This window comes from Dromiciops gliroides, chromosome 1 (assembly GCF_019393635.1).
Source record: "Dromiciops gliroides isolate mDroGli1 chromosome 1, mDroGli1.pri, whole genome shotgun sequence".
Classification (NCBI taxonomy): Eukaryota; Metazoa; Chordata; class Mammalia; order Microbiotheria; family Microbiotheriidae; genus Dromiciops; species Dromiciops gliroides.
The window spans coordinates 36,685,001-36,706,210 of record NC_057861.1 but is presented as its reverse complement, the minus strand read 5'-3'; the positions used below and the strand labels follow the sequence as shown (position 1 = coordinate 36,706,210).

General features: G+C 38.8%; 1 protein-coding gene across 1 annotated transcript in view; it reads right to left on the bottom strand.

Annotated features, from left to right (window-relative positions):
- Positions 1 to 21,070: 21,070 nt before the first annotated feature.
- The window catches only part of LOC122736472 (40S ribosomal protein SA-like), an 888-nt gene continuing 748 nt past the window's right edge, over positions 21,071 to 21,210 (bottom strand). Inside the window, exon 1 of the mRNA XM_043978721.1 lies at positions 21,071 to 21,210. This exon is cut by the window's right edge and continues 748 nt beyond it. Coding sequence (XP_043834656.1) covers positions 21,071 to 21,210 — 140 coding nt within the window.

Below are 21,210 nucleotides of genomic sequence, written 5' to 3'. Positions count from 1 at the left end.
AATATAGCTAACATTTATATAGTGCTTTAAAGTTTCACAAGCACTTCATTAATGCCTCATTTTATCCTCACAACAACTCTGTGGGGTAGGTACTGTTATTATCTCCACTTTAGAGATGAGTAAGCTAAGAGAGGCAGAGGATAAGTGACTTGTCCAAGGTCACACAGGTAGTAAGTGTCTGAGAGGATTTGAACTCAACACTATTCTTATTCTGGGTCCATTTTTCTACATACTCCATTAAGGTGTCTAGCTGGTCACCTGGCTGACTCTATTATTATTCCTAACATTTGTTTGTTTCTTTGTTGTTTTGTTTTGTTTTGTTTTGTTTTGCAGGGCAATGAGGGTTAAGTAACTTGCCCAGGGTCACACAGCTAGTTAAGTGTCAGGTGTCTGAGGCTGGATTTGAACTCAGGGAGTCCTGAATCCAGGACCAGTGCTTTATCCTTTGCACCACCTAGCTGCTCCCTTTATTCCTAACTTTTAAAGCTGGTCTTTGTAGCCCTATTAATTCACTGTGCCTGTAAGATAAAATACACACTCTTTAGTTTACCAATTAAATCCCCTGATAATCTAGGGTCACCCTACCTTAACAGGCTTTCCTCCCCTTGATAACTTCTATAGCAGGGTTTCTTAAACTTTTTCCACTTTAGACCACTTTTTGCCCAAGAAAATTTTACATGACCTGGCTATATAGGTATATTACAAAGGTTCTTAACCTTTTTACTGTTGCTGAAAATTTTGCAACCCCCACATTAAGTTATGCAACCCCATATCTGGTACTGACCCACCATTTAAGAAGCTAAGCTATACAGGATACACATCTTTTTTCAAGGGTGAGATCAAGCCATCTATCATTAAAAAAAACTTTCTTGACAGCTTTCCACCTCCTTCTGTTAACAAACCTTGATCTCGGTCTCCTTAATTTATCATGTATTTCCTTATCAATATACATCTGATATTCTCCTACTCAAAGAAATATAAGCTCTTTGAGAGTAGGGACCATCTTTTAATTTCTGTTTATATCCCCAGAACCTAGCATGGCACCTTCAAATTCTTTTTAATTGAGCATTAGTCTCAGAGTTCTCTGTGCTGTTGAGAGGGTAAATGATTTGTCCAGAATCACACAGATTCTGGTTTCAGAGGCAAGACTTAAACATAGGTCTTCTTGACTCTGTGGCCAACTCTATTTACTCTTCCCTACTGCTTGGCACACAGTAGGTGATTAATAAATGCTTGTTAGATTGTTGTTGTCTTTGCTTCCAACAGAAATGCAAGTTCGCTTGTAAATGAGAGAATTGCATAATATGACCTCCCAAGTCCTTTGCCCTCTAAATCTATGATTCCATGAATCTAAGTTTATTGTGGACTGGTATTTTTCCTCCCATTTTTGTCCTAGAGGCTAGCATAGTACCTTTCACATAGTAGGTATTTGATAAATATTTTCAGAATTGAACTCCAGTGAATTTAAATTAACTTCTCTCTGTTGCTATAAGAAACAGAAATTGGCAAAAAGTGCAATACTGAGACAAAAATTCCTATAATCCAGCATGGGGTTACTTTAACCTTTCCCTCTCCATCATCCCTAAGGAATGGGGTTGTGTTTTTTTTAGGGGTAGATTAGGTGAATGATCTATTAAACTACACTAATAGGGGCCCTCCATTTCATCTTTCTTTCTCTATGAATTATTCTTTTCATAAATAAAGGGAAAAACAAAACAAAGAAAACAGAAATTCCATTAGTCTGCACTTTCTGGGTCAAGATACTTCTCAAATGAAGCATCATTGCCCCCCTTGCCCCAAGTTGTATGAAAATAAATGACTGTGTTCACTCAGAAATTCTCCAAAGTGGCACCCTGCTGAAGACATTCATTTCCACCCTCAAAACAGGTTTTCCAAAGTGACTTGAGTCCTACATCCTTTAATCTCCAATATGAAAAGAACAACAGAGGTCACTGTGGATCTGCATTGTTGAAAATGATCTTTGCCACAATCTGGAAAACAGGTACCACGGACAGCTCCTGCTTCCTTTCAATAACCTGTTATTTATGTGTCATTAGGAGCCCAGCAAGCTCAGGCACTCAAGGAGAGAAAATCAAAATAACTTTCGTAATGCTTTCAGATAAACTTTGTTGCTAAGACAGAGGCTGAAAAGGCTTTGGCCCCATCACTAATAAAAGCTATCAAGGGAATACTGGGAACAGGTAAATAAAGATTTATTAAGTACCTACTATGTACCAGGCACTACTAGGTTAGGGGCTGGGGATACAATACAAATGTAAAATAGTACTTTCTTTCAGGAAGGTTGAATCCTATTAGTTACACAGATAAGTCAGTTTAAATATATGCCAAAATGTGAAATAAAAATAAAATATCATTTTATTGGTATAGAACACGGACAACTCTAATAATCAGGAAAGCCTACATGAAGGAGGTGTCCTTTAAGCTCTATTTTGAAACAATATGATTTTCAAGATGTGGAAGTGAGAGAGGAAAACTTTCCAACAAGGAAGTGGTGCCCCACACAAAGGAATGGAGGTGGGAAATGCAATGGTGTTTATGAGGCACATAGAGTGGAAAGAGTGTAATGGAGAATATGAAATGTCATGTAGAAAATTGGAATTCTGTAGTGTGTGAGGGAGGAAAAAAAGGAAATCCACTTGGAAAGAGAGAATAAAGCAAAATTATGCAATGTTTTAAATGATAGAAAATGTAAAGGGCATTGGATGGAAGGCAGCAGTTGCTGCTCTGCCACCAAATCTTTGAGTTATCTTGGGTAGCTTACTTCTTCTCTTCCTTGGACATAAATTTCCGTATTCATAAAACAGGAGGATTTGACTTGAATAGTCTCTTTTATTATGTGGTATCTTCTATATTTTTAGAGGAGATATTGATTAAAAAGTTTCTTACTTATACTGCAAAGATAACTTGATTTCTCCATTTGAACCAGCAACCTCACTATTTCTCCATTAATTCCTTATTCACTTGAATATATGTGAAGCATATTTAAAAGGAAGTGAGACAACTTGACCTTAGTACCCTACATCAGAGCAATGAGCTTGATTAAAAAAAATTTTTTAATGGAAAAAATTTAACTTTTTTATAATATGAAGTAGTCTTTCTCCCTGTCTCCAACACACAGAGACAATGAAACAACATCATGAAAACAAAGCAAATAAAACTAACTTGGTTTCAAAGGTAGGTCAAATTCACAAGTAAAAATTGGGGGAGGTGTGGCTAAATAATCATTTCTGGTCAGTAAAGATCTGAGCATTTTATTGGATTACAAATTCAATGAATCAAGAGTTGGATATGATTCTAGAAAAACTAATTCAAACCATGACTACTTTAAGAGAGGCATAGAAGGATCCATTCTTGTATTCTGTGCCTGTCAGACCATGTTAATAGTAATGCACATGGTTCCAGGGGCCATGTTTCCAGAAAAATAGTGACAAATTGGACTGTGTCCTGAAGAAGGCAACCTTGATAGTGATAATCTAGTAGGACATCCTATGTGAGAATCAAATGAGATACCTGGAAATCTTTCATTATAGAGTATTTTGGAAGAGGTGAAAGCCCCAATTTCCAGTGTCTACCAACTGTTGAGTAAACTTAACCCTCCTGATATTTTTTAAGGCTTTATTCATAGGATACATATGAGTTGATATACATTTTGTTATAGAGGGAAAGGTATTCTATATTACCAAATAGACTTTAAGGAGATTCTTACCTTAGCAATGAAAATAGAAGTCAAGTTCAACTTGAATTAGCATGTATAAGGAGCATTAAAGGAAATTGTTATTGGGACAAAAATGATCTTAATCTATCAAAGTGCATCCTATAGAACAAAATAGAATTTTAAACAATAATCCTATATCTGAAAGACTCTGGGCATATCAATTAAGCTCTGTTTGCCTCAGTTTCTTCATCTATAAAATGGTGAAAATGATAGCACTTAACTCTCAGGGTTGTTGTGAAGATAAAATGACAAAACACTGGATTGGATAATTGGAAGAAAGTGAATAAATGTGCGAATGACTATTTATTAATCAATTACTATGGGCAAAGCATTGTTCTAAGTGCTAGGGATACACATAGATAAATCTGATAGTTCCTGCTTTCAAGCTCCCATTTTAATGGGGGGAGAAAACACATAGTGAAAGTTTCACCTGGAGGTCACATGGAAAGATCCTATGATCCTTAGGAAAGGTCACTTTGCCATGGAAAACATATGACAATGGTTCTTCTTTAATGTCCATGTCACTATTAAAATTATATCACTTTCTGCTGTTGAATCAGCAAGAACATTTGTGGAAATAACTTCCTTTTCTCAGTCTTCAATAAATGTGGTTGTAGCACTGTTGGAGCAGGTTTTAAGCTGTAGGTTTACAAAATTGCTTCCTAGGATGATGGCTAAAGACATTGGACTTAAGGGAGTGGTGTTCTGAGGGATCTTGGGTTCAAAGTCTTGGGGGCTCCAAGGAAGATGGTTGGGGTACTTTGACCTGCCTGGTGCAAGTTGTCACCTATCCCTACCTCAGTTTATCTTGTTGTATAATCCAAGATGACTTTCTTACCTATGTTGCCTCCCATCCCCAGTGAATCAGTTCACTTTCTCTTGACTGATATGGTAGTAGTAGTAGTAGTAGTAGTAGTAGTAGTAGTAGTAGTAGTAGTAGCAGTAGTAGCAGCAGCAGCAATAGTTGTAATAACAAGTAGAAGTTATAGAAGCAGCAACAGTAGTTCATAGTATCATACTTTAATGTTTGGAAAATGCTTTAGGTATATGATCTCTTTTTATCAACACAGCAATCATGAGAGGTTAAGTGCTACAAATATCCCCATTTCCCTAGTGTAGGGCCCAAATTTTAGATGGGGAGAGTTAATTGGGTGGCTAACCATAATATTGGGGTTTGGAAAATAATGAGGAACTTCTAGTTACAGAGCTTCCTCCCCTCCAAACTGCCTTTTTTAGTTATTTCTCCCAGGCCAATAAGAAAGGAGCTTAACAGCCTCTTTTCCACAAACAAATCAGGTTTTATTAAAAGTCAAGGACAAGGAAATAGAGAAAGAGGAAAATGGGTAATCTCCCTGGCTCTAGCAAAGGCTCTCTCAAAACCCAAACTCACTTTCAGCTCAGCTAATTCAAAGAGATGGATTTTATTAACTCACCACCAGCGGTCTGTAATTTTTATGGCAGCCTGTCTCCAGTCCGCTCCAAAGGCTCCTCCAAGGCCAGAGAGAGAGCTACTTCCTGTTGGGGTCCCTTTTTCTACTTTTTACTCCCTCCTCCAAAAGGAGAGGTCCTTCAAGTTGTGTGGCTAAGACTGGTCCTATGTTGATGACACAGTCCACAGCCTCTGAGGACACTCCTTCTAAGGGTTGGTCAAGTTAGACTAGGTTTAACAGGGCAGGTCAGGTGTGGCTCAAGATCCAATCATCTTAAGTGGATACTTAGTACTTTCTCATTCACACCCAACTCAAACACTACTACATCAATCAAGTCAGACTCTTGGGCACCTGCCAAATTCCATTATTTTACCACATAGTTAAAGAAACTGAGACACAGAAGTTCAGTGATTTAGCCATCATTACACAAATAGGAAATATCAGAGGCATGACTTGAAGTCTTTCTTTCCTTCAAGCTTAGTGTTCTATCCTCAAAGGAGTCAATGGGTAGAAGAGCTTGCCATAGGGAATATACTTTTGCAGCCACTAAAAATATCTTCCCCAGTTATTCCATTCTACTTTTAATCTCTACCTGCACTGGCTAGATTTGGATGAAAATTCTAGAGATAAGAATGTGCCCCTCTAACCAATGCTCCAATGTTCCTTACCTTCAACTTTGTTTTTCAACATTGGGGATTAACATTGTCTGTATCCTCTGCTGACAGGTAAGTGGACCAATCTCATTGTTGCTTAAACTCAATATGTCCAAAACAGAACTCATTCTTTTCCCCTTCAAACCCTTCTTCCCTCCTACCTTCCTTATTATCATGGAAGGCAACACCAACCTGCCAATGCTTCAGGCTCTCAGCCTACAAGTCATCCTGGATTCCTCACTATCTGTCACACCCCATATCGAAGTTATTGCAAAGGCCTAGTGATTTCACCTCTGCAACACCTCTTGAATATGCTTAATACCTGACACTGCCACCACTCTAGTGCAAGCCCTCAAGCTTTGGTTATTACAATAGCTGCTGGTGGATTTTCCAGCCTCAAATGTCTCCCCACTCCAATTCATTCTCCATTTGGCCACTAAAGTGATTTTCCTAATGTTTGATCATATACCGCCCCTCCCCCCCACACCCTATAAACTTCAGTGGCTTCTTATTTCCTTCAGGACCAAGTACAAAAATGCTCTGTTTGGCATTCAAAGCTCTTCATAATCTAGCCCCTTCCTATCTTTCCAATTCTTCTTACACCTCACTCCCTAATGCACATTCTTTCATCCCGTGTCACTGGTCTCTTGACTATTACACAAACAAGACACTCCATTTGATTCTGGGCATTTTCTCTGTCTATCTCCTATGCATGGAATACTTACCTTTATCTACTGGGATTCCTGACCTCCCTGGCTTCCTTGAAGTCTCAACTAAAATCCTATCTTCCAGAGGAAGCCTTCCTCAATGCCTCTTAATTCCAGTGCCTTCCCTCTTAATTATTTCTTATTTAATCTATGCATAGATTGCTTTGTATATATTTGTTTGGCATGTTGTCTCTCCCATTAGATTGTAAGCTTCTTGAGGGCAAGATCTTTTGCCTCTTTTTGAAACCCCCCCTCCATCCCAGTGCTTAACACAGTGCCTGGCACATAAGAGGTGCTTAATAAATATTGATTGCTTGATATAGAAAATATATCCTCATGACCAAATACTCACTGACTGTGCCATCCAATATGGCATTTTATTATATTTAATTCAGCAGAGAAACATGTAGGGTTTAGACCCATAAAGATTTTAGAAGCCATACAATAGAATCCCCTTATTATCCAAATGGGGAAACTGGAGAAAAAAAGTAGCAGAATACAAGAGACTTAGCATTAGGCAACTAAGTGGTGCAGTGTGTAGAGAGCCCTGTATTTGGAGTCAGTAAGATCTGAATTCGCATCTTGTATAAGACACTTATTAGTGTAACCTTGACCAAGTCATTTTGCCTCTCTCAGCCTCAGTTTCCTCATCTATAAAATAAGGATAGTTATAATAGCATTTATCTCCCAGAGTTGCTGTGTGGATCAAATGAAATAATAAATATCAAATGATTTGTAGGCATTAGAGTATAATTATTATTGTCATTATTATTATTATTATTCCTATAATTATCACTATAAGTATTATCTAGAGAAATGATTCAAGTTCTACATTCAGAAGCTTATCAGATTTATAGTTGTAAGGGAGTAACTGGAATTCTCTGAGCCTCAGTTTCCCCTTCTGTAAAATCAGAGGATTGTATTACATTGAAGGTGTGCTGCACCTCCACCTCAATAATCAACAGATATAATTAGTTTTTTTTTTAACATGTAAACAACATTTTCTATGCCCTGTGGTTATTTTCTCATTCCTGAAGTCCTCTTTAATTGGGTCAGGAAATGAGTTTAATTGGCTTAACAAACTAACCATGTCCCTGGGGCCTTTAATTAGCAAGAGAAATTTCAATACTTGTTCAGTTCATCTGTAAGTCCATAGCTCAATAGACAAGAAACCAGCATTTACTGAATGCTTACTATGTGCCAGGCACTGTGCTAAGTGCTGGGGATACAAAAGAAGAACACATAAAGACAGTCCCTGCCTTCAAGGAGCTTATATTTTAATGGGGAAAGTCAATAAATAAAAGGGATCTGAAAAGCATGGGGTGGAGTGGGGAGAAGACCCCAAAGTGAGAAAATGCTGGCAAAGACCAAGATCAGAACAACCATGAGTGGAATAAAGCATGGGCAGCCTCAACTTGTCCCCAAAATGGCAGTCTCATGGGGGAAAAGAAACTTACCCATGGGAAAAGGGAACTAGAACAGCAGAGGTATGTTACAGGGTAAGAAATCAACTGAGTCATAATGATGAAGTCTAGGAGAGACAGAAGCTCAGTTCAGTGGAGAACTATGGACTGTAGAGTACCTCAACAAAGAATACTCTTATTCTTCTGACACAGGGGAGAAAGCAGGAATAGGGAGTGAGTCCATGAATTGACCATGTCACTTGTGAGAAGAGACAACAGATGAATCATTCAGCTAAACACAGAGAGACACACTGAGGTACACCTGTTTTCTCTCCATATGTGTCACACTACCTACCATTTAAATTTAGGCTTGAGTTCCCTCTATCCAGGTACTTTGTATGTTTGCTTCTGATTTGGGGGCAATGTTTTGTACTAATTTTTCTTAATATGCCATCCTATTATACAACTTTTGCTAAAAGCTAGTTAGGCTACTGAATTATAATCAATGTGAAGCACATGAACAGGGGGTAGAATTAGAAACCCCAGATGCCCATGGTTATCCCTAAGAGCCTGAGGAATAAATGACCAAAGTCTGTGGTCCTAGCCTGTCAGTATAAGTGGGAAGAAGTTTTGGAAGGGGTACTACAAGTGAATGATCTCTAAAGTCTCTTCTCACACTTCACCTTGTATCCATCTTTCATCTAATATTGAATGATTCTTGCTAGACAAAGAACTAAGTTTGAATCTTGTCTCCTAACTCCTACGCTCAGAAAATAATTGTTCACCTCAGTCATCATCTTCCTTAGTGCTAAGGGCTTTCACTCCCATCACTATCTCTTTCTCTACTACTTCATCTCTTCTACTTTCTCTACTACTTCTTCCTCTGGGAACTTTAGTGAAATCAACAATATTTGTTTTTTAAGGGTGTTTTGTTTGATTTACTATCCTTTATAATTTCCCAGGCCCTGAAGCTCCTACCTTGCCACCACTTGCCTGTATGTGTTTTAATTTTGATGAGGCAGTCAGGGTTAAGTGACTTGCCCAGGGTCACACAGCTAGTAAGTGTCAAGTGTCTGAGGTCTGATTTGAACTCAGGTCCTCCTGAATCCAGGGCAAGTGCTTTATCTACTGTGCTACCAAGTTGCCCCCCCCCCCAGGTATATTTATTAAAGATATAGATTCACAGGAAACTACTTATCAACAGATGCTAGCACCAAAGGTCCAGAGCCTTATACACTTTTTCTGAAATATTTCCTCCCCTGGCCATTCCCTAAACCCATTACTGCCCATAAGTGTAGTGACCCCTGCCATATTTTGTCTTATAGTTGTGGTAAAAAAATATGAAAGTTTTTTAACAGTCGGTTAGGATAACTGAAAGACTCCAGTTTTTGAAGGACCACCCTTTTGGGGAGGAGACCAACAGTCTGCCTGCTGTGCACATCAGACTGCCTGCTACACACTCTACTTCCGGGGTGGAGAGAACGGAAGTGGGGGTTTTTTTCCTGCTCTGCTGGTCTCCTGACTGTGCTGCACAGACTCTCTCTCTCTCTCCAAAGGTGACCTTCGGTTTTGGTGAGTTTTTATAAGGAATATAGACTAAACTTAGACTTAAGACGATTTGTATTGTGTTTCTACTTTCCTATCCTTCTAATCAACATCACCTTGTGACTACCATAACAATAAAAGGTCTATCTAGAAAACCAAAAGCTTCTTCCATTTACTAGTCTGGGAGATAAATTAAGGGAAAGGTTAAGTAGGGGAGATTTATGATCTAATATCCAATTTTAAATCTCACATAGTGATAATAACAACTGCCATTTATACAAGGTTTGAATGTTGGCAATTATGCTTTATAGACATGTCTTTCAGTTTTAACAAAACTGATGACAGAGATGTTGCAGGTATCTTTATTCTAATTTCCAAAAGCAAGACATTGAGGACACAGAAGCTGGGAGACTCCTCGAGGGTCACAGAGTTGGTCCACGAGAGTTGGCCCAAGCCTGATGAGATGCCCTTGTTCCTAGGTCTATCACCATCTGCCCCAGCACTTCTCCAAATACTCCCTATCTCACCCTCCTTTTTCCCCATGTGGCATAGGATAGGGGAGTAATGTTGACCCAGTTTTCTGGTGGAGTATGATGACAGAGTTAAGATCCTATAATAATATACTATATATTTTATGTAATTTAAAAGATTGGAAAGAGTAGATGATTTTGACCATACATGATTTTTGCCTTAGTTTTTGACTTAGAAGTTAACTTTTGATTAAAATGTGACTGCTATATCTTACTCAATCTTTACAACAGCCCTGATAGATGGGTGCTATTATCTACCCTCATTTAAAATGAGAAGAAATTCAGACCCAGGGAAATGATTTGTCTTGAGTCATATGGCTAGTAAGTATCTTGTGAGGGTTTCAAATATACATTTTCCTGATGTGGAGAAACTGTGTGGTGTAGTAGATAGGGCACTGGACCTCGAGTTAGGAAGACCTGAGTTTGAATCATACCTCAGACTCTGGTTGTGTGACTCTGGGCAAGTCATTTCATCTTCCTGAACCTCAGTTTCCTCATCTATAAAATCAAGGAATTGAACTTGATGTATACTAAAGCGATTTATACCTGAAATCTACATTTCTCTTCCTTTTGATTTAAGAGAAAGATTGATAAAGTTGGATTCAGAATACTTAGGTTCAATCTCAGGTGTGAAACTTACTGTGTGTCTCCCCAGGCAAGTCAATTTATTATTTTGGTATTCAATTTCCTCAACTCATAAATGAGCATCGGACTAGAAGACCTTAAAACTTCTTCCTTCTAGATCTCCAAACTCATGACTTAGTATGAGACAGAATTCAAACCCAAGTTTTCCTGACTCTGTACCTTACTGTATGGCAGTGAAACATGGACTACGTATACTAGACAAGAGAAGAAGCTTAACAGCTTCCACATGTGCTGCCTTCGGCACATCCTTGGCATATCTTGGTCAGATAGGATCACCAACACAGAAGTGCTCCAACGCGCACAACTTCTGAGCATCTACATGCTATTGAAACAAAGATGGCTGCACTGGCTCATTCATGTGCACTGCATGCAGGACAGGTGCATTCCTAAAGACCAGTAGGTCTATGGCGAGTTACCCTCAGGCCAAAGACCTACTGGATGCCCCCAGCTTCGCTACAGAGATGTATGCAAGTGAGACTTTAGGGCTCTGGGAATAGACATTGGCAGCTGGGAGGAGATGGCCAAGGACCAAGCCCCATGGAGTTCAGTACTCAGGAGCATCTTGTGTGCAGCTGAGATGGGCCTTCAAGCTCGGGAGGAAGAAAAACGAATGAGACGCAGGAACCGACGGGCACCAGAGAGCGCAGTTTTCCAATGTCCGTGTTGCGGCAGGAGCTGCAGCTCCTGTATCGGACTGCACAGCCACACTGTGGCCTGTGGCTCTTCAAGGCGCGGATCCATGGTTGCCTGAGACTGGTGGAAGCCTACTAGGGTCCAGAATGCTATCCTGGCTACCTATTCTGTATAATATTACATATTTGATGGGAATGTTTGTTTAAACATTTTCAGTCATATCTGACTTCCATAAGCCCATTGGGAGTTTTTATGGCAAAGATACTAGAGTAGTTTGAAATTACCTTCTCCAGTTCATTTTACAGATGAGAAATGAGGCACAGGGTTAAGTGACTTGCCCAGGGTCCCACAGCTAGTAAGTGTCTGAGGCTGGATTTGAACTTAGGTTTTCCTGATTCTAGGCCAGGTTCTCTAATCTGCTTTGCCACCTAGCTGTGTGTGTATGTATGTATGTATGTATGTATGTATGTATTGATGCATGCATGCATGCATGGATCCATGGATCCATGGATGCATACCCACATATATACATAAAACTTTCTCTGTATAATAATAAAATAACAATACTCTGGTTACCTTCTCTGTATAAAAAAGTAATAACCTAAAGCATCATTTGTCTTTTTTTAAAAAATGGAGTTCTTTTGCACCCCCTCCTTTCTAGCTCTTACTGATGGGTGCCAAAAGCTTGTCTTTTATCTTGAATCATTTAAGGGGGGTGAGAACAAGGGGAGGAAGAGGGTACTTTAGCATTCTCCATGCTGGCCATATGCTCAGAGAAAAAGGGATACACCCCTGTGCTTTGAACATCTTAGAGTTTATAGCTTTCTATTAGGAGGGCTGTGTCTACATCAGGCAAGGAAGTAAATTTTACTACCTAGAGGACCTTAATTGTTATGAATCTACAAGCTCTTAACTGAAGCAGAGAGCTGCTATTTCCCTTTCAAAGGCAGCCCATTCTTGTAGCCACTACCCACAGATAGGCCCTAGAATTTGGATGGAAGTTAAGTAAAATTTCATTATTCAGATGGTCTAAAGTTAGCAGTTTTAAAGGCTGGGATTTAAAAACAGATTCTATTTAATGCTTTGAAAAAATGCCCCCAGGCTCACAGCTGGGGAGAAGAGTTGCTGCCCAAGGACATTCACAAGGACAGGTATACAATCCACCAATAAAGAGGAAGGCTGTTTCTGGAAAGCACCCCCAAGTCAGGCAGCCTCGATGCCCCACCGAGGACCATCAGGAAAATGCCAGGTGGGGAAGTGGCACTGACAACCCCCAGAGATTACATGATATTTTTAGAGGCTTGTTTAGTTTCATTACATAGGAAATGAGTAAAAGTCTAGGAAATGAAAAACATCCTTCCTACCCCTCCTGCCTCTAATAGAAAATTGGGAGCTTGACATGAGGATTAACACAGACCCAGGGGCCTAGACCGAAGACATTCCACAAAGTACTACACCTTCTCTGTTGTGCCAGCAGGGGGTAGTAGAGAGAGTGCTGAATGGGGAGGAAAGGGTTGAAATAGAATCCCTCATATAAAAGACAGAGTAATACATTTGGATTTGAGAGAAACAATGGGCAACAACAGGTCCAAAGCCTTTAATTTATTATGAGGGAACTGGGGCCCCAAATGCAAAGTTGGTGAAGATCACAACACTAAGATTAAAAATGAATAAACAAGGGGCGGCTAGGTGGCGCAGTGGATAAAGCACTGGCCCTGGATTCAGGAGTACCTGAGTTCAAATCCAGTCTCAGACACTTGACACTTACTAGTTGTGTGACCCTGGGCAAGTCACTTAACCCCCTTTGCCCTGCAAAAAAAAAATGAATAAACAACAAAAAAATGAATAAACAAACAAACAACCCTAGAGTCTGAAGAGACCTTAAGGACATCTAATTTAACACACTCATTTTATTGATGAGGAAACCCAGGGAACTTCAATGACTTGCCTAAGGTTACCCAGGAAATAAGAAGTAGTGACAGGCTTTGTAAAAGGTGCTCTGATTCCAGAGGCAATATTCATTCTACATTACCAGGCTGCTTCCCCTCAGTAGCAAGTGCCATATTTGGATCTGAACCCCACTTATCTGACTGCAAATCCAACATTCTTTCCATGAAACTACATTGTGTCTTGCCTGTGGGATCAGAGGCAAGATACTGAACCAATCTGAGCTTTGTTTTATTTTAATCTATAAAATGTAGATAACAATGCCCATAATACTTATCAGGCAATTAATCAATTTGTTGTTCAGTTGTTTTCAGTTGTGTCTGATTCATTGTGACCCCATGTGAGGTTTTCTTGGCAAAGATACTAGAAAGGTTTGTCATTTTCTTCTTCTAATTTTATAGATGAAGAAATTAAGGTAAACAGGATTAAGTGACTTGCTCAGGGTCACATAGCTAGTAAATATATGATACTGCATTTGAACTCTGGTCTTCCTGATGTAGCCCCAGCACTATATACACTGAGACACGTAGCGGCCCTTCATTAAATAGAAACTTATTAAATGCTTACTATGTATCAGACACTGTTAGGTGTCAGTGGTAAAATGACAAAAATGAGAAACCCTACCTCAAAAGGAACTTACATCATTAAAAGGCATAAATCCAAAATAAAGTCTTACTAAAAACAAGCAAAATATATACAAGGTAATTTTAGTGTGGGGGTGAGGAGGGAGAGGCTGGAGGAGACATTATATATTTTACAGGATTGTCATGAGGTTCACATGAAATCAAAGAATCAGAGAATTTTAGATTTGGAAGGAATTTCTACATCCATGTAGTCCACCTCATACAGGAAAAGGAATTTCCTTTAGAGTTTGGGCAACATATGATCATCCATCCTCCATGTGAAGATCTCAAATATATGATGCACTTAAATTACTTTGAAAAATTTAATACACTATACAAATATCAGATTGCAAGTCTCCTTTTCTCTTCAAGTGTCATGTAAAGTGGTAGTCCAATAATGTAATTCATTAACAAAGCTGCAAAATTATTTCCAATGGAACAAAAATGTTGGACATGTCTTGAATTTTGATTCAGTGATTGAGAATCCAAAATCTACTTGAACAGTAGCTTGGTGACATTCTCCTGAACTTCTCTTTGGTCATGTCTTCTCTTTCGTCTATCTTTATAAACTCTGTGGCCATTAAAAAATCAAGACTGTGTGATTTAACGAAGCCTTACCAAAAAAACCCACGGTTATTTTGATAAATTTCTCTAGGAAACTGTCTAGAAGCCCACTGCTTGATAGGACATGATGATGGTCTTTAAATATTTGAAAAACTGTTATATGGAACAACCACTCCTCACACTACAAACATGTTTGCCTCCTCATCCTTCCAAAAATACTTCCTTTGTCATTGATCCCTCTCAAATTATGGTCATCTCTCTCTCTCCTTTTTACTTTCCCTGACAAGCTACTTCAAAGAGGAGTCTACAATTGCTGCATCTTCTTTGTTTCATTCTCCAACATCTTACCATTTTTTGTCTCTACCACACAAATCAAAACAATACCCTTGAGGAGTATTAGCTAATGATGTGTGAATGCCCAAATCCAATGACTGCCTCTCCTAATCCTTCTTTACTTTTGTGAAGCATCAAATAATGTTGAAATTATTTCTTTCTTGGTATTCTCTCATCTCTTGACTGCTGTAACTTTTGACTTATGTGGTTCCCCCATCTTCTCTATCTTTTTCTTCTGATTCTCTATATTTCTTATTCCTTAAACAGTGGAACTTCCTAATACTAATCTTTGTCTCCTCCTGTTCTTCCTCCTCTTCCACTTCCTCTCTCTCCTTTTTCTTCTCTTCCTCCTCCTCTTTTTATTTCCTTCCTTTCTTCCTTGGTTGCTTGCTTCCTTCCTTCTTTCCTTGCTTTCTTCCTTGGTTGCTTGCTTCCTTCCTTGCTTTCTTCCTTCCTTCCTTACTTGCTACCTTTATTCCCTTCTTTTTCTTCTTCTTCCTCTTCCTTTTCCCTCTCCCTCTATTTTTTTCTGGGCCCTCTTCTACAGTTCTTCCTGTTGCTCATCTCAGTCCTGTATGTCTTTCTTTCTTTCTTTCTTCCTTCCTTCCTTCCTTCCTTCCTTCCTTCCTTCCTTCTTTCTTTCTTTCTTTCTTTCTTTCTTTCTTTCTTTCTTTCTTTCTTTCTTTCTTTCTTTCTTTCTTTCTTTCTTTCTTTCTTTGTTGGTGAGGCAATGAGGGTTAAGTGACTTGCCCAGATTCACACAACTAGTAAGTGTCAAGTGTCTGAGGCTTTATCCACTGTGCCAACTAGCTGCCCTAGTCCTGTATTTCTTGATATGTTTACTATGGACATTTCAAACCTGACTTGTCAAAACATGAACATTTTTATTTTCCTGGCAAACTCTACCACTTCAGTTTCTTCTATTAATGGAAACACTTTCTCCACACTTTTATAACCTTTAAGTACATATAGTAAGCACTTCATAAATGATTGTCATATTAAATTTGCTAATTTTCTTAGTCCTCTGTCTTGAAGCAACCACCAAACCTTGCCATTCCACTCTATGCTATCTCCCTTGATACTCACTACCATCTCTTTATTTTATACCTTCATTGCCTCTCACCTAGATGATTAGAATAAGTTCTATACCAGTGCCCAAGTAATCTTTCCAATACTTTGGCAAGATCACATGACAGTCTTCTATTCATATGTCTATAGTCACTTCTTAGTATTTACTGGAAAAAAGTATAAGCTAGTGACTGTGATATTCAAGGCTTCAAATCTGTCTTCACTTGTTTGCCTTGTTCTATATATGTATTGGATGTTCTTACCATGACAGACTTTTCTCCCTCCCTGTTCACATGCTGTCTTCTCTCACTTCATTGCCAGTGCTAGAACTATTCTAAATATGAACTAGACTCCCTGGTTCACATCTTATCTTCATATTTGGGAGACTTATTTTCTGAAAATTTGGATTCTCTTATAGAGCCCACCTTTATACCTGCTTCAAGAAGAAATAATTCCTCTATCAATATTTTTCATAGCATTTTGTCTCTCTCCTTTGGACTTATCTCACTTTTCCTTTATTTTGTTTCTAAACCTGTGGCATCACTGGTACAAAGAAGTCTCAGTAAAAAATTTTCTCTCCAAAAGCAGGTCAGCATCTTTTCTATGACTTATAGTTTAAGAAGGTTCTTTGGGGCACTAAGAAATTAAAAGACTTGCCTATGGGTCACAGTCAATTGGTCAGTGAATAAGCATTTAATTAAGCTCTTACCATGTGCCAGGCACTATGCTAAGTATTCAGGATAAAATAAATGCAAAATAGTCCCTGTTCTCAGGGATCATGAATTCTAAAGAGGGAGACAATATGCAAACAGCTAGGTACAAGAAAGGTATATGCACAATAACTGGGAAATCATCCACAAAGGTAATGAACTAAGATTAAGGGGGATTGGGAAAGTCCTCTTGCAGAAAGTGGGAATTTAGCTAAGATCCATAGGAAGTTAGGAAGGCAAGGAGGTGGCGATGAAGAAGGATAGTTCCAGGCATGGAGGACCACAAGGGAAAATGCCTGGAGTTAAGAGTCGAGGCATAGAGTATCTTGTTTCCAGGATAGCAAGGAGGCTAGTCCTAAACAACCAATATGTACCTGATATGGAACATGTGCCCAGGACTTCCTGACTCCAAAGCTCTAGTCATTCTGCCACACTGCCTCATACTCTTCCTTATATCGTAGTATAATAGAGAGTGGAGATCATATTTGTCTTATCACCATCCTTTTACTCACTAAACAGCTAAGGAACACATATTTGTGTGGAAGGTGAGAGAAAATATAGGAAGGTTTCAATGGCAGAAATGGAAGAGGGGGTCAGAGACATGGAAGGGGGAGAGTTGGGAGAGGCATGATGGGGCCATGGAGAGATATCTACCTGACATCACTTGCAGGAGTTGTTCAGTCATGTCTGACTGATTATTTTTCAGTCATGTCTGACTCTTCATGACCCCATTTTGGAGTTTCCTTGTCAAAGTTACTAGAATGATTTGCCATTTCCTTCTTCAACTCATTCCTCAGATGAGGAAACTAAGGCAAATAGAGTTAAGTGGTTTGCCCAGGGTCACACAGGTAATTAGTGTCTAAGAACAGATTTGAAATCAGGAAGATGAGTTTTCCTGATTCCAAGCCCAATGCTCTCTTCACTGTACCTCCTAGCTGCCCCTACTAGCAGGAGGCTTCTCCTTAGTTGCATAATAACAGACTTTTGGAAGGGGAGTCTTTGTCTTTTGTCTTTAGGAAACTGAAAAAATCAATCCATTTATTTCAGGAAGCAATAGGCATTTGTTTTCTTTCATCTGTGGTTCTGATTCTAAGAATTCATTCTTCCAGAATCCCTTTATTGCATGCATGCATGCATGCATGAATGAATGAATAAACAAATGAATAAATAAAAACAATTGGTAAGTGTATATTATGTGCAAATAGGGGTGGGGACAAAGCAAAAAGCACAATCATACTTCAGAGTTTGGGGCTGCAATTGAAAATCATACATCACTATAATCAATAGGGCATGTCAGACCTTCCCGTATTTGTGTCCATCTTATGCGCAAGATATTACCCTTTTTCCCTTCTGACTTTCAGGGCTAGGCATTTAAAGCAGCATGGGAAATAGAGATGAAGGACTTGCACCATCTTAAAACTGGAGGCTTGCAAGGAAAATAAATTTAGGAAATGGGTGATGGTATGCCTGCTGCTCATTTTATTTCTTATTATTTACTTTGCATTCTATTTTAAGTAGATATCTTGCATTTTTCTATTTTTACTGTAGGAGGATGCTGTGTTTAATTCTGAGTAGGTCAGGAAGAGATACAGTGGAAAATTGGAGTTTATGACAGAATGCATTCATTTATGCATGAATTAATGAAGGATGAATGCATAAATGAAGAAAGCATTTATTAAATACCATGGGCATGCACTATGCTGACCATTGGATATGCAAGTATAAAAGCAAGATATTTCCTGTCATCAAAAGATTATAAAGTTAAGATATACAAGGGATTTAGAGTTGGAAAAGGAGGGCAATTTTGAAGAATAAACATAGAAGGTATGATTTGGAGATGCTCAGGAAATGGTATGGTTTCCTGGTTTTTTGGCAAGATATGGTAAAAGCTCCTCTATCAGAGCTCAGGGTGCCAGGAGCAGGGTTTGAGTTCTGGTGGGAGGAAGGGTAGGGACAAAGTGAACATTCTTCTTTGATGACCCAAATAACATCTCTGAACCTGAATATATCAGAGGTACACTATAATGGTTATTTGGGTCTCCTAGGCTAAAAGCTCTTTTTTTTTTTTTTTTTTGTGGGGCAATGGGGGTTAAGTGACTTACCCAGGGCCACACAGCTAGTAAGTGTCAAGTGTCTGAGGCCAGATTTGAACTCAGGTACTTCTGAATCCAGGGCCGGTGCTTCATCCACTGCACCACCTAGCCGCCCCCAGGCTAAAAGCTCTTTACAGGAAGGGCCATTTACATACATACATATATATATATTCATTACTCTATCACTATACATATGTCCTTGTAAATAGCCAGTATTTGATAATTGTTTGCTGAATTGAGGGAGGTAGCATGAAGCTTAAAATTAGAGTCAAAGGAACATCCCATCTCTGCTACCTAGTACCTGTGTAACCTTGGACAAGTTACCTTACCTCTCTGGGTTTCTGTTTCTCTATCTTTAAAATGGCATGAAGAGAAATTAAATTAGTTTATCTCTAAGGTCCTTTTCAGCTATAGTCCTAAGGTCTTCTAAATCTATCAATCTGCCTGGATAGGCATGCCTGCCTCCTCTTAGTTTTGCCCACCATCCCCCACCTATTCCTACAGCTCCCATGACATCCATGGCCCTTTAAAAGCTGAATACAGCAAATATGTCCCAAACCATTTCTGAAATGAGAACCTGCCTTGGCATATTTACAGTCAAAGCCAGCTAGCAACAATAGAAAGATCTACTTTTAGTGACACATTCTTAGAGAGCTCTAGCTCTCGTAATGAGGTCATTATTATTCATTGTGCCTGGCACCCAACAGATTTCCAAAGCATTCTTTTTTTTTTATTATTTCAATAGAACTTCATCAATCACTCCAAAGAGAAGGAAAAAAAAACAGAGTTAGAAATTATGATGCCTATTCATGAATTCAACTTGATTTTTATTCAAGTAGGAGAAATTGGGGTTTGTAAAAAGGGCGATAAGCTGAATGGTTAATGCCCAACATAATTATGTGGGCCTTCTATTTTCATAATATTTGGCTGTTCAATCCATCTCCTGAAATATAGAATCTACCTATTACTCACTTATTTATCACTTTCACTCATGATCTTCATTCTAAGGAATTAATAGGGCTCACTGGAATGACCCACTGGCTACCATGGGTCATGTTCTATGATGAACAAGAGGACAGAAACATGAAATTTTGAAGTCTGTGATGCTAGAGATTACTCAGTCATGCAGAATTGCAGATCAGGCAGTAGGAGGAGAAGTAAGTTGATTCTCAAGGTAGAAATGAATTTATAATTAGGCCAACGCACCTAACGAGGTGCATTTCAGGCATGTAAAGCAAATGTCTCTCTACTGGGCTGGTGTTTATTTCCCCAAGTCTCTTTTTTTTAGCCAATTTCATTGCTCCACAAACTGTTTTACAATCACCTCAATTCTTGTAAGATTAAAATCAAATATGCAAAATAAGTGGTTTTATGGGCATCTCTTCAACTAAGCTCTTTACACCTGATCTGCCTCAAATTATGAATGCAAAATGAAATTTTATAATTTCACTAAGAGGATGAGCAGAAGTGATTTCAATACCCACACTTCTTTAAATGGTACACTGAGGAGCTACACTATGGAGTTTGGGTGCTTGTATTTCAAACACAAGTCAGAGGGAACATTTCTCACCCTGGATACAGAAAACAGTTCTAATATCACGTTGGGCTTTATTATACAATGGTATTTTCCCCATAGCTCTTTGTTTAAAATCTTTATTGTTGTTGTCATACACTACAATGGCCTCTAGATGGAGCAGTAGATAGGTGGACAGAATATTGAACTTGGAGTCAAGAAGACTTGAGTTCCAAAGCTGCCTTACATGTATTGGCTCTGTGACCCTGAGCAAATCACTTAATCTCTCACAGCCTTTCTTTCCTCATCTGTAAAATGGGGATAATAATAGCACCTACCTCCTTGGGTTGTTGTGAGCATCAAATGACAACATATAGAGTGCTTTGTCAACCTTAAGCACTATACAAATGTGAGCTATATTATGTGCTTGTTTACTCGTTTATTTTTTGCTATTATGGTTAGAGCCTGTGATGTAGAGTTGAAACCTGAATTCAAATCCTGCTTCCTACAATGACAAGCTGTGTGACCTTGGTCAAATCACTTACTCTTGCGTGAATCCCTGTATTCTTATTTGAAAAAAGAATAGCATTGAGTCCTACCTGCCAACTAACCACATCGTGTGGCTATAAACACATTGTACAAGCTATGTTATATGATGGTGATGGAATATTATTGTGCAATAAGAAATGAAAAACAAGATGATTTCAGAAAGGCCTGGAAAGACTTGTATGAACTGATATATAGTGAAGTAAGCAGAACCAAGAGAGCATTGTCCACAGAGACAGCAATATTGTTTAATGAAGAACTGTGAATGACTTAACTATTCTCAACAATATAATGATCCAAGACAATCCCTAAGGACTATTTTTTAAAGAAATCAAGATTTATTTTCCTTCAAGAATCTTTTCCTTCTCTATTAGAACACCTGGGATAAAATTTAGGACCACTCTGTGGTAGTCCCTACCAACTCAGTGGCCTGAGCAGTAGGAGCCACAGACCAGTCCTCAGTAGCAGGCTGAGCACTCCAGTCTTCAGTAGGGAACTGCTGAATGGGCACAGATGGCACCTGCACTCTCT